At 35.9% G+C, this 14,684-nt stretch overlaps 1 protein-coding gene across 1 annotated transcript in view; it reads left to right on the plus strand.

The window, feature by feature from the left end:
• NEBL (nebulette) overlaps positions 1-14,400 on the plus strand; it is a gene marked incomplete at its 3' end in the record, with an annotated part of 65,385 nt that extends 50,985 nt beyond the window's left edge. The window contains exons 19-25 of the mRNA XM_010192536.1: positions 3,765-3,857; positions 4,246-4,337; positions 6,306-6,399; positions 7,947-8,051; positions 9,147-9,318; positions 13,211-13,303; positions 14,272-14,400. Coding sequence (XP_010190838.1) covers positions 3,765-3,857; positions 4,246-4,337; positions 6,306-6,399; positions 7,947-8,051; positions 9,147-9,318; positions 13,211-13,303; positions 14,272-14,400 — 778 coding nt within the window. The remainder of the gene's footprint in view (positions 1-3,764; positions 3,858-4,245; positions 4,338-6,305; positions 6,400-7,946; positions 8,052-9,146; positions 9,319-13,210; positions 13,304-14,271) is intronic.
• Positions 14,401-14,684: the final 284 nt, after the last annotated feature.

Here is a 14,684-nt window from a genome sequence, read left to right on the forward strand (position 1 = left end):
CCCCCCCCCATGCAATCATGTTTTTGAGGTTTTTTTAGCCAGATTTGTAGTGGTGTTCTAGAAACAAAGACCTACTCTCCTGTTACCTATTTGATTTCCAATAACCACAGACATTTATTTTGAGAGTAGTCATACATGCAGGCTTATTAAGAGTAGTCTTACTCTAATGCTTTTTCTAAATATTTTTCAATGGGAAATAGAAAAATAGTGTGCAGTGCTTTTGCTGTTTTACAAATCCTAAACAGTGGTGAAAAGGAGAAAATGAAACATGCATCAGTATGCTAGTAAACACACTTGAAGAAAAGCATATCAAGAGAAATACAAAATGCGTTAGTGGTTAAGGGGTATGATGTAAGTATCATGGCCTTTACCTTACTAGTCTCTGTCTAGAGATAATGTTTACAAAATATACTTTATTACAGGTAGTGTATTTGAGATTACTTAAGTCTTGTATGATATTTATCAAAAGTGTAGATTACCAGATTTAAAGGCAATGTGCAAGAAAGTTTTAAATTATATGTCAGTAAGAGGGAAATTATATTGTGTCATTTACTGGAATCCCAAAGGAAGGGTAAATTATGACAATTTTGGCTCCATTAGATGTAAACATTTTACACATATCTTTGAATTTAGCCAAAAGGTCTTAGGATAGCTTTAAAGCTATTTATTGAGCTAAATGAAACTATGGAATGTAAAGTACATCTGCAGTGCAAAAAAAAACCAGAACACCCAACCAAAATAACTCACTGTACAACCAAACCATGCAAAACTGTCCATTGCATCATTTTCTGAAAGCGATCAAATTCTTCCAGATGACATATATTGGGAGACAAAGCTCAGAACAGTCTCTTTTCAAATCCTAAAAAACAAGGTGGTAGCAGCCAAGGTGGTTGAGCTCATCTCACCTGTTGTGATGTTTGGTTTGGAAGAAGTAGCCTTCCAAAATGGTTGGAGTCAAGATCTTACACAACTTTACAGGCAAACAGCACACCCATGGGCTTAACTGAATCTGAACTGAGAAGCTACAAATAACTAGGAAGATTTTTTAAAAACTTGTTTATACTGAGGGACAGACATGGCTGGACGCAGCGCTGGGAAGAAGGCTTTTGAGGGAAGATTATAATTGTGTTTTTGTTTGTGTGAAATCCGTGAGGAAATCCCTGTGATACGTCAGTCAACACCACAAAGCTGAAGCCTGGCTGAAACTCAAACAAGAGACGTTTCGAAGCATTTTTAAGGACTAGTAGCAATGCCAATTCTTAAACTTATCTAAGTCTCTATTAAAAGACCCTTTTTCCAGTGGTTTAGTACTTCTGCCAGTCCTAAACTGTCTGGACTGAAATTTTCCATTCCTGGTCTGTGCTTTGGGCTGGTTTGGTTTTATTTATTTATTTATAAGTTTCAGCCAAAGCAGCTTCCAAGTATGAGCTTAGAGAAAAACAAGTTGTTTTGTCTGTATTGAAAATTTTGGCATTCTCCAGAAGAACCACGTCTTGGAGAAGAGAGTTAAAAATTATCTACTAAATGTCATTTGATACAGTGGATATGGGAAAGAAGAGGCCAGGGAGGAGGAACTGAAAGCGTAGGAGGTCTTGGTCATGGACAAGGTAGAGAGGCAAAATGTGGGGTAAGACAGGTAGAGTGATGTGCTCCTGTGCTCCACAAGAGCTGAAACAGAACCCAAGGTCATCTAGACTTAACGCTCCCTCCCTGTCAGCATGTATCTGAGGTACCCTTGGTGAAATATTTTCTCTTTCTTTAATGATAGTGTCAATGGAGGTAAAAAACTACCTTTGTTCTCCTGAGTTTGTGCAGTCAATCTAAACAAACCACAAGGGGTTAAGATGAAGGCACATGAAGGAATGTACATTTATAATTTTTTTTAAATGCTGAGAAATTGCCTCACTGAGAGATACCTTTAGGGAGTATTATTAAGGTCACTAAGTCAATAGGCAAAAGCAAGAACCTGAATTCAAGTCCCTGTGTCTAGACCTGATGATCCAATGCCAAAGTGCAAATTTTGTACTTTGCCAAGGAGGTGGACCTCCTCTAGTTTTCCCTTTTGCGAAGTACAGTTCAATGGGAATTATCATTTGAATGCAGGTGCCATATAATCCTATGTTTTTTAAAATTATGTAGCCAGATTACCTATTACTTGTCTGTGCTCTTTAGTAAAAATAGTACTTTTCCTTGTCACAATTCCTTTCTTCCTCCTTTCACAGGAGAATTAGTGAATTAATATGTGTGAAAGACTCAAATGCTTTAGTGAGGAGCAACATAGAAAAGTTTCTGAAGAAATAAGTAATTCTGTCATCAAATCAGGACCTTAGAGCAGTTAAAGAAAAAAAAAAAGATCAGTCATGGTCTACATGCAAACTACTCACTAAGTAAGGGTCATTGATTATGGATAATGAATGAGACAGAATTCTCTTGAGAAAAACAGCTTTTAGTAATAGATAAAACACTTAAAGAGGAAAAGGTTTAAGTAGAGTAAAATACATTAAAAGCTGTATATGGAGCATATTTGTACAAGGGGTAGAACTAAGGTTACATTGGAGTTAATTGTGTAATTTTCTGATTTTTGAGTCCTTAATTTTGCAGCCTTAAAGTGTATTTAACAGAAGTTTTGTCTGCCACATTGATACAAAACTATACAAATTGATTCATTATGTTGTTCCCTTATTCTTAAAGTACTTTTCCTTCCTTGAGTCATACCGATGCATAATGTTTCCAACTATTATGTATTGCCACACACACAATTTTGAATGTTTTTGTGAATTTTGCTGTTTTATTACCATTGTAAAGAAAAACAAGGCATGCCATATCACTGTAAAGAATGGCGTGGTCTACAAATATTGTTTATATTATGGTGGCATATGAAATTTGAAGCTGAATGTGCTGAATACTAGACAGACATTTAGTAACAGACAGTAAGAAAAAGACAATACACAGGTTTGTCCAACATGACCCTTTTGGATAACATGTGGGAAACCAGAAAATATGATGCCTTTCTTTTTAGTACCACATCCACTTAACCTTACAATTCTTTGTCATTAAGTTGGATTCCAGTTTTGGTACGTGTGGCGTATAATTGAAAAAATTTTAGTTCTACGCATCTTTCAAATTATGAAGTCTACCATATCCAAACATACTGCTGTTTAGAAAAGATTAAATGTGGCAAAAGCAGCAGTAAATATCTGATATCTTCAAAGGCATCATCTATCCAAACATGTGCCTTCTCCCTGATGTGCCTGTGTGTGTTTTTAGAGAACTTGAATGGGACTTTGAAGTCATCCACCCTTTTAAGAACAGATCTGTGAAATGCTTGGTTTCTGAAATGGACTGGTAGACTCCGTAGCAAGATAATAGCAAGACCAAGTCATTTTCAGAGTGATGCAGATCTCCCAGTAGTATATGCAACATCCCAATAGTCACAGAATCATAGAATCATTTAGCTTGGAAAAGATCTTGAAGATCATTGAATCCAACCATATAGCCAGAATCTCATGTGATGTTTATTCCTGAATGCTGAAGCTAGACTTTTTATTTGCTTGCTCTGCTGCATCATATCAAACGATGCATCAGAAACCCTAGCAGCCCATTTCAGAAATTAAATAACTGCTCCTTTTCAGGTCAATAGTGTTGATAGATGTGGTCTAGCTGTGCAGTATGTGTAAGTAAGAGATTACGAAATGTTTGTTGTGTTTTAGTGCTTGTCTGTATCTTTTTTAAATGGCTAATATTTTGTAATATTTATTGTGCAGATTAAATACAAGGAAGAAATTCAGCAAGCAACAACTATTTCTGATCCACCCGAACTAAGGAGAGTTAAGGATAACCAAAGGAATATTAGCAATGTGTGCCCCATTTTCATTTCTTGCACACTTCTCTCTGCTGTACTAAATGTGTTTGTTTTTCAGTGAATATGTCTGTGGTGTTTGTGCTTCTCTTTGTCCACAAAGACTAATTTGATCAATTAATGATAAAATGATAACTCCTTAGCCTGGCACTTTGATTAACATCAATGAGAGTGAAGTATGCCTGCTGAAGTGTCAATTGTCTGTGTCTGAAATAGAAGGTACTGCAAGAGAGTGAGTACTAAGTATTGTGTGGAAAGATGCGGGTGTTTATTAAGGAATAGTATTTTCCATCCAAATGCAGTGTGCTCTTTAATGATGTCTAACACACTGTTGTATTTCTGTTCCTTGGAAGTCCCTGTGTAATATCTTTTGTCATGTTTGCTAGGTTTGCTACAAAGAACAGCTCTGCAAAGCTACACCTGTGAGTGTCACCCCCGAGATGGAAAGAGTCAAGAGAAATCAAGAGAATGTCAGCATGGGAAGTTGCTCTCGTTTAATCCTTTGTTTAATGTTTGGGTGCAGAGGATGAGTACAAAGTTCTGCCTCCAGAAGCTGTTCCTTTTCTTTAGTTAGATGCAGGCTCAGCAGTGAAATTATTTGAAAAACCTCTTTTAGGAAGCAGTTGTGAAAAACCAGTGCTTGGTTTGGGAAATGACATGTGAAGCATCACATAGTCAATTAAAGAAATAGCTGCAATGTGCTGAAATGTTACTCTCTGTCTTGGATACTTGCAGGAAATCTTGAATTTATTTTTTTTAACAGAATATCCTTTTCCAGCTTTTTTTTTTTGCTTTGCTTTGTAAAAATTTGGCTACAGTTGTACACAGCTCTCTCACTTGTCTCTTTCTGGTTCCTCAGTAACCTTCCTGTCAGAGTTTAGTATTTAATAGCTGACATAACCATTAGAAACTCATACTGTTTGCAGGAGCACAGGTAAGGGCTTTCAGAGCATGCTGCTACCTTCCTCCGTTGCTGGAGTTGTACCTTCTTCATGAGTCTTTGAGAGACCAGCTGTTCTTCTAACTGGGAACTGTCGTCAGCAGCTGTATTTCATGGGACTACCAATAGCTACAGTGTTTCTGTGGGGTGTTTTCTGCCATGTTCCCCAAATTAATTCAGAGTTACAATTTTCAAGAATACTCTCCCTCTAACTTAAGTGTATGCTATTTATTCCTGGATTTATGTTGAGTATCTAGTTCTCCTAAAATGTTTGTTCAAACAAACCTGTTTTCCCAAGTGATTTAAGCCAGTCTGCATAGTTCTACTCACATCATTGTTTACTTTTCACCAGTTTTTGTGTTGTGCAGATTTAACAGAAGAGATTAAATTCTCTTTCAGGTCACTGAAATAGCTTTGGGTGAAGATTTTTTAATTTCAGAATTTTCTAGAAACATTAAGTCTGAATAATAATTTTATCTTTTTAAATGTCGGTTTGCAAGTTTGATCCATTTGATAGCTTTCCCTCATTTTTTGTAAGATATCAGTTTTTCAACTGGAATATGTTGATGTGGACAGACCAAAACTGAGTTGTGTGGGAAGACAATTGCTTGAACAATATGTGTGTTAATGCCACAGTGCACTGCAGAACTATGAGCACAGTGTATCACCGCAGTTACACTTATCACACAAAGCCAAGAGCTTATGAAAAAAAAAAGTTTGTATGGAAACATTTCTTTTAGATAGAACTATATGGATTGACATAAGTCATGCAAGAATATTTAATTATTTGCTAAATGTGTACCATATCTGACTTCCCAGGATTTAAGGCCAGGGTTAACATGGCCAATCAATGCCATATCCTATCCTTTATCCTCTTTAGATACTGATCCTGCCTTGAGTGTTCATTTGACCAGTGCATCATTGCTACAAGTGTGTTTTGTTAAAAAACAATAGAGGAGATATTCCTACAGTACATTTAAATAAATGCTTGGTTAAATTTAGGCAGTTGGGTTCAACTGGCAGTTGTCTGATGTATTGCACCCCTTTTGTTTAATCACCTTTGAACAGAGTGTAAAAGTTAGAACATGGATGGTATCCTTATGGAATCTTTATGTCTGACAAATATACACTTACTTTTACATTTTAAAATTCAGTTTTTTCATTTCCTCTGTTTGACTTTATTGCATTATTCGTGACTCACCCCATTCCAAATACTTATCCAAAAATATTTCTCTATATTGCCAAAGACCAGTGTGATAAATGTTAAGATGTTGTGGGCATATGTGTGTATATATCCCCACAAATGCATTAATAAGAAGACTGTACAGAAATAATTCAATGTTATGCTTCAAAAATCAAGTTTTATGAGCTTTAATAAGCTTCAAATGCATTTTAGCTTTTCAGTTGTTTCCTGGATGACGTTTAAAATCATGCATTTTAATGTAATACAATGTGATACTGCTTTAGCTGAAAACAGTATGTACCATTATATTCTGTTAAATAATAGGTTCACTACAGAGAGCAGCCTGGCAAAGCTACTGCTGTGAGTGTCACTCCTGAAATGGAGAGAGTCAAGAAGAATCAAGACAATATCAGCTCGGCAAGTTGTTTGAATCTTTTTGTCATTTAGATGATTCAGTCATTGTAGGAATATAACAAGGATATACTTTTCCATTTAGATTTATGTGTCAAATGAATCCAACTGCATCATCCACTGAATGGATTTTTTTTTAATCCTTTGATTATGTGCAGTGTACCTATGGGCAACAAAAATATTCAGACTTGCCTGATTATTCTTGCAAAAATGTAAGTGGTTGTGTTGGCACCAGTATTTTTCAAGGAGAGTGTCAGTAGAGGTCAGCCATTCTCCCAAGAATTTTTGCCTCTTGTTAACAAGTTTTACTTGCTAGATTACAGAAGTAAATTATGGTAAAGAACAAAGGAAGTGAGAATTTAACTTTAGTGAAAATTTAATTTTTTTGTGATTCAAAGCATGGAAGCATTTTCTACTCTGTGACTTGCCAGGTAGAGCTGAGTATTCCTAAATAGATGTTATTACTAAACACTTGAAGAGTAAAATACTGTATTTTTCTTGTCTTTTATGATAATAGTTACAGCAGACAGTTCTAATAGGAAGCAAGAAAGAACTCAAAATGGCATGGTGAAATAAAGGACCACACTAGTCACATTGCAGCCTGTGTCCTCAACACTGAAACACCAGTAACAAAGTGTCTGCAGATGGTAGATAGAAGAGGTTTCATGCAAAGCCACTGTCTCAAAGTGGCAGAAGAGAATTAATAGTAGTGAACACTTTAGAACTGAGTGTAGCGGGGAAAAGTAGGTTGGATTTGTCAGAGGATTTGTCTAAGGACAGAGGAACAGAATTTGACCTTGTGACTACGTATGTCGTAGGTACGTTTTTAAAATGTTCGTGCATATTTACTAAAGTCAGTTAGTTTTGAGGTGCATAGTTAAGAGGGAAACTTCCCAACAGTTCTAGACTTTAAATACGTTTTTCCTGAAAATTAAGATTTTTTTTTTCCAAGTGACTCCTTCACTTCATTTCTCAAGATTTACTGGGCTAAATACTCCTCAATGTTAATGAGCAGTAGATGAAAACCAAACAATGTTGACTGTAATTATTCTGCCCAGAAAACGCTTTATATTCAAAAGCATATATGGCTGAATGTATTTGCTAAGAAAATTTATTGTTTAATTAAGAAGGGTTTGAAGAATATGCAGTACCATATATTTCTGTTTCTCTCTACATGATTTCAAAGTTACCTATGAAACATGGACACCAAGACTCATATTTTCATAGGTATGTTGTGCTTAGCTAATAGGTAATTTTGAGGAAGGTTAGACAATTTCAGTACTTGGTTTCTCTCATCACAAATGTGTGTTGAAATCGGTGTGCACAAATAATTTGAGAGTTAATACTTTGAGTGTGAATGTATAGGTAAATCTAAAATATTTGTTAACACTCAGTGCACAGATTACAGTGCAATGTAGGAGCTAAGAAAGTCCATTAGTCACAAGAATGTTGGGCATTGTGATTTGGAAAGGATACCGTTGCATGGTATGGTTCTTGCCATCCTTTCTACTGTAAACAAAAACTTCACGTGTGCTGTTGTTGCTGTTTTGCAGGTCAAGTACAGCAGTGATCAGAGGCAGATGAAAGGTAGACGTAGTGTGCTTCTAGACACACCTGAGCTAAGGCATGTCAAAGAAACACAAAACAACATCTCAATGGTAGGGTACTTTCTTCCTATAACTAGAGTATACTAAGGAATGACACTTGTCTTCCACTGGATTTTGCCTTCCATTAATATAGGTAACTAATGAAACTCTCTGCTCGAGTATGGAGGGAATATTTTCTTCTTATGCCTGTTGAGGGAGTGGTTGCTAACTGCATATGACTGTAATGAACATTTTCAAGATACTAATAAAAGTTTTCTAACAGTTAAATGTCTGTTCTTTTGTTCTTTTTTTTCTTTAAAAAATTACACACTTCATTTGAGCATCACACAGTTTGACTGGATTAGGTGACACACTTCACCTTGTGCCTGTGCACGTTCCTGGTTTCTGCGTGGCTTTTGTTCTTGGAATGAGTTGGTTTGTGTGCATTTGCTTGTGTGAGAATGTTTGTCAATTTAATTCTTTGATGATTAAGACTTACTTAAAAAGTAAATATGCATAATCGGGGATACTACTTTATAACTCTTACTAATACTGGTTTTGTTCCAACACTTGGTTATTTAACACTTTCTACCCTAATGCCCTTGTTTTAAGTTTCTTTTTTTTTTTTTTAAACAGGCTGCTTGGAATAACTGCAATTCTCACTAAAAATCTGTGTTTAAAGCCAGCTGGCATATGATAAAAGAGCAGAAAAGTAGCTTTTGTATGAAACTGTGTGTATAATCAAAATTCTCAGTGAATGAAGGTACTTGAGTTCTTTACAGCTATTACTGCTGGAACATTTTTTACTGACAGATGTAGTTGTCTGCATCAGTAGAAAGCTCTCCTGTCTTAGAGAAGGGAATGCACCAGATGACCTCCTGAGGGCTTTTCCTGTCCTGTGTGACTTTGTTGCTTGAGTTAATGCCTAATTCAGTGGTAGTGGAAAGTGAATGCAAAAATGATAATAAAATAGAAGGAAGTCAAGTTAGAGAGACAGAAAAGACTTGGCTGGCCATCCAGCTTCTCTCATGTGTGCAACAATTCTATTAAGATGCAAAACCCAAAGAATATAAGTGCCTCATAAAACAAACACATATGCTTTCTTGCATAGAATAACTGCTGTCAATTGCAGTTTGGAGAAGAATGTAATTTTTCTTGTTTTCCTAGGTAAAATACCATGAAGATTTTGAGAAGACAAAAGGCAGAGGCTTCACCCCAGTGGTAGATGATCCTATAACAGAGCGGGTGCGGAAAAACACCCAAATCGTGAGTGATGCAGCTTATAAAGGTGTGCATCCACATATCGTTGAAATGGATAGAAGACCTGGTATAATTGTTGGTAAGTTGTTAAATACTGTTGCTATTGAAAACACTGTGGAGAAGATGAAAGCCTTTGCTTATACTCTCTATTATAACCAAGAAAAAATACTCTCAGATTTCATTTTCACTCTTTTCTCAGTATGAAACTTGTGTTGAACTACTGATTCAATGCCAGCTTCTAGCGAAGTAATAATGGGAATGAATGGGAGATACATTGTAATTTACTCTGTAATTTTTTTTCACATATGGATAATCATTGTTATTACTTTACATTTGAATTTTGACTCTTCAAGAAAGGCCATAATAATCTGCAGTAACCTTCATTATGCACAGAAGGAAGATGATTAAAGCTGTGATTTTTCAAGATTTCAGTGTTTAAATGTTGCAGACCAGTTTGAGATTTCTCCGTCAGTCAGCAATTTCTCCAGAGCTGCACATAGTTCATTTACCTCTTGTTTTAGAATTTTGTACAGCTTTCAAAGTGTCTCAAGCTGCAATTAATCAAGAACTTGTTGGATCTCTGGTAAGCCAAACACCAGTGTTCAGGAGTGATGTTCTAAAACCATCTAGAAAATGGTCCAAGATAAGGCCAAGTGTTCAGGGGGTAGAATACAGACTGGTTTTGTATGTACAGAAAGAATATTGCATTAAGATGTCATCTGGGATATTCATAATAAACACTATTTCAAAATCAAGATGAATATTCAGAATTTCTTAAGAGTTAGCAAGTCTGCTATTGCAAAGGAAAATGTAACCTGATATTTTAATATTTTTCTCCTTTCTATTTTGGTGTGTCCTTTTTCTGTTTTTATGTGCTTTACAACAGTATAGGCCCCAGAGCGTCTATGTACAGAAAAAGATGCTGAGATAACACTCTAAAATCCTTCATGCATAGTAGTAATAGCAAGGGTAGGCTTTAAGTCTGCCTTTCAAAAATTAGAGAATTTGCAGATCAGATGGACTGAGTTGGGTCATAGAGTCCATTCTCCTGCCTAAAGCAACGTTAACTATATCTATGTCTTTCTGACAGATGCTTCTTTTCCTTAAATTCCCCATATGAGTACTTACCACATAAAGAAGTGTGTTTCTTTCCTTTCGTATAGCCACCTTTTACATGTCTGTAGCCACAGCCTTATGGCAGAAGGAGTTTCTCAAAAGTGAATGTTTGGATATCTCTGCCTGAAGAAGGTATTGATGCTTTTAAGACCATGTGAATCTCAAAAGGTCACACGTTTTTCATCTAGGGCAACAGCTTGTTCAGAAAATCATTGTCTGTAGAGACCCAAACTCTTGAACTCAATTCCGTAGCTAGAGGTGGTGAGAGAGAGAGAGAGAAAGAAAAGCTCCTGCAAAATTGCAGTTTAATATATAGTTTGCAATGTGCTGTTTAGTGTGCTCTTCAAACCTCCTACTCTGTACTGCACTGCATGTGTACTGTAGACCTATGTAAGAATCATGAATGCAATCCTTAGCTCAATAACTGAAGGCTTGCTAGCACAAACAGATTAGGATTAATAACATCCCTGAGATAAATTCTTGAGCTGTTAGTAACTGAAATATTAGTTCCATTTGTCACCTTAAAATTCTCCAGTATCAAAACACACGGGAATTCTTAGCTCCTCATGCCCTCCAAACACCAAAAATAGTACAGCTGTTTAAAGGAAGCAGTCCATGACAAACCTATGGGCCTGATAGCCAGTGATATTTCAGCTAATGCTTTTTCAGAGTGATCTGCAATTGTATCTGTTTGTTTAAAAGGAAGCAGTGAGCTCCCTGGTCATGGAATGTCCTTGGCAGATAGAAAAAAAAATTGCAGACAGAAAAAAATAACTATGACTTGCTTGAATTTTTTCCTACCTGATAATTGTTCAGAAGGTTAGGAAAAGTATCTCTGTGTTAGAGTCCATCTGGTTGATTTTTGAAGTATTATCAGTGATGCTGTAACAACTTTTCCAAATGTCTGATTGCCTTTGGAAAATAGGCACTAGTTTTAACCATGCTGAAATCATTCTAAACTCATCAAGATAAATTAGTCTAAATGAGCTTTGGATCTGTGACTAAAGAAGCTCCATGATTCTCACGTGAGTATAAGGATATTTTAAATTGGCAAAAGTTACCAGGAAGTTAAAATTGATTGGTGCTATAAATTGCCAAGATTCTGATTGTATGTATGCTATCTCAGATTACTGAATAGATAAAATCAGTACAAATCAATGGCTCCTGCACTGATGCTGCCATCAGGCTGTACTTTTTTTACTTACTAAGGCATGATCAAACAGGAGAGGTTGGGCATTCACCAGTTTCCCCACCCCTCTCATACCTGCCAGTGCTCTGTGTAGTTGCATAATTTATCATCATTAGGACTGACACATAGTTTATCAAAAGATTTTGCATTGGCTTTTATTCATCTTGTCAAGAGGAAGTTAGCACTGTGCCTCACCTTATGGGAGTTGCAGTAGATAACACATTACGTACATACATTGAAAGTATTCTAACGCCATGGGATTTATTTTATTAGGTCTGTGTTCTTTCCATTGCCTCTAGGCTATTAATCATTTGAAACATGACATATTTGGGGTCCCCACAGTCCTACTTCACCTACCAACCCATTATTTAGCTTGGTACCACTCAAACTAGCAAAAGGGCCAAGTTGGAAAGACAATTATTTTTTCCACTTCCAATGCACTGAGTAAATCTTGCAGACAGGTCTGGTCAAGAAGCAAACCACTAGTAAAAAGGTGTAATTTGGTAGATCTGTGCTTTAACTGATTGTACTTTACGTCAAGGTTTTATTTTAAACTAGTTTGGAGAGATTAAATGATAATTATATTTTTAGACATAGCAGATATGAATTGTATATATTAGACTGATCTGAGCAGATCAAGAATTTAGACTGTAGCTGCTTCTGCATTTGTTATAAGCCTGCTCTTATACAACACTAATTATTTGTTAAAAGTTTATTGAAGACATGGTTGAATCTGTATTTCCTTTTCTGCTGTGTTTATAACTTGAGTTCAGATATGAAATTAATTATTTCTTATGGGCTCTTTTTTCTTTCAATATCCACTTCAGGCATGTGAACTCAAGAGATATTAATAACTTAGTTGTATGAATTAAAGCTGAAGATCTTATGGTTACTACTGTTATTGAATCTATACAATAAAATAGAAAACTGCTTTTCAGTAGTGGAAGTATTTGGAAGACAAATGGGATTGCTAGTGAAGATGAGGAGTGGGCTTCATTTTACGCAACTGTAGATGTCTACGATGTAGGCTTCTACAGCTGAATTACTCACCCTAGTCCATTTTTTTGGTATTAATTAGGGAAGATGGATACTTTTGAGTTCAAATGAATTGAACAACTTGTAGAAGTTTGTTTTGGATAAGACCAGCTATGCCCCTGATTCTGCTTATTAGGGTGACTTGATCTCTACTGTATGCAAAGGAGGGCCTGTAGTGTCTGTAGTGTCTCTGTCAGATGTACAGATGTGTAGTGCCAACTGTTGACTATAGGGATATGTACTGCAGCATCTCCATGCGGTAAGGATGCTGTTGATGGGCTGGGGAAATAATCTTGTAGCTCTGATGATTTTAGTTCTGCTAGTGGGGAAGAGCTCTGGTATGCAATATTTAACTAGTTTCCATTTATTTAGACTTAAGGAAATACTGTGGTCATGTTTAGAAAAGGAAAACAAACATGGGGATGAAAAGTATTCTTAAAATAATGTCAGTGCTTGAAATGAATGCACTAAGTTCTTTTAAGCAGAAAATTAATTCTTTCTGGTCCTTTCAGGTGAATATTTAGATTTTTTGGTGAAGGAAATTGGTCACTGATTATTAAAACTCATTCCTTTCATGCTTTTACTTCCTTTGTTTTTTGTCTGTCTTATCATTTTTGTGCTTTGGGAAAAGATCTTAAAGTTTGGCGCACAGACCCTGGCTCCATCTTCGACATTGATCCTCTGGAGGACAATATTCAGTCTAGGAGTCTGCATATGCTTTCTGGTATTGCTTATATCCCAACTTTTCACCAAATCAGCTTTTAATGCTTATGAAGCTAAGTTGATACAGTAAATTTTCAGGTCAATGTGCCAGCCATATGTTTTATAGGAATGTTTTCATATATCTATATCTGTATTATTTTAAAAGCAGTGTTTTATAGGAACTTCAGCTGTTTTATAGGAACTTCAGCTGTAATCACAAGTGCAGATTGGAAATAGTGAAAGAAATCTTATCCTAGACAGCAGTTATGCGTACTGCTTAGAAACAGTCACCTAAAAACTTTGTTTGTTGTCACTATAAGTAGAATTTTCAAATAGTTGAACCTCACTAAAATTTCAGAAATACAGAAGATGGCCTATTTATGAAATGGATTTCTTTTCTAGGCACATTTTGTTTATATGGTACAAGATATGCTTTATGCTATTGTTTGCAACACCAAGGTATTAATAATTTAAGGATACATGGAAAAGGAGAGAAGTTAATGTAATAACAGGCAGCAGTGTTTTGGCTCTACAGGATTTTTATTTTCCCCTAGAAATATTTATTTTGAGTGCTTAATTTTGCACTTTTTTTTTGCTACTATTAGTGGATTCTTAAATATTGTTTTAGTGTCATTCAGCAGTATTTCCACATGCACTTATATGCATTCTGGGGTAAAAGAACATTTTGATTTTCCACTGTAAATTTTCATATGCTTTATCTTCATACCTTTTTTTCCCCAGTATCTCAATTCTGCTTCTCATTTTTGCCATTCTTTTAAAGCAGAGAACATACTTAATTGATTTTGAAGCAACCTTTTGAACTAATGGTGTTCAAAATGGATACAAAATTGTAAACAATTAGTTTTCCTCTAATTTTAATGCCACCAATGTATGAATATTGATATTAGCAGTGTTGAGATTTTTGCTGTTGCTTATCTTTGCCCTTCTGTCATCTATTTACTGTGGTATTCTTTCTTCCTACCTTTGTAGAAAAGGCAAGCCGTTACAGTAAGCAGTATTTACATTCTACCAGTTTGGGAGATTATAAATCAGATGGCTCTGACACGAACCCTACCTTTTCTTACTGCAGTGAGATAACAAAGCCATCTGATGAAGGAGGTACCCCTTATTCCCACGTTTTTTACTAATGACACTCACAGTGTGTTGAGACCTCACAGGCCTGTATTAACTCCATATCCTTGTATAGTCACAAATCATTAGAAACTATGTAAGCTGTTCCCTGATTGGTAGGAATCAAAGCAAGTTCTAAAGACTGCACAATTTCTTGCATGCCATGTTGCTGTATCGTGTACTCTCTTTCACCATTTTGGTAACGCAGTCAGTCCAAAAGCCCTGCTAACTCACATTTTCAGTGCTTAAGAGAAGGTGTGTTGTGTTTTTGC

This window comes from Mesitornis unicolor, unplaced genomic scaffold, assembly GCF_000695765.1.
Source record: "Mesitornis unicolor isolate BGI_N332 unplaced genomic scaffold, ASM69576v1 scaffold31349, whole genome shotgun sequence".
Taxonomy (NCBI): domain Eukaryota; kingdom Metazoa; phylum Chordata; class Aves; order Mesitornithiformes; family Mesitornithidae; genus Mesitornis; species Mesitornis unicolor.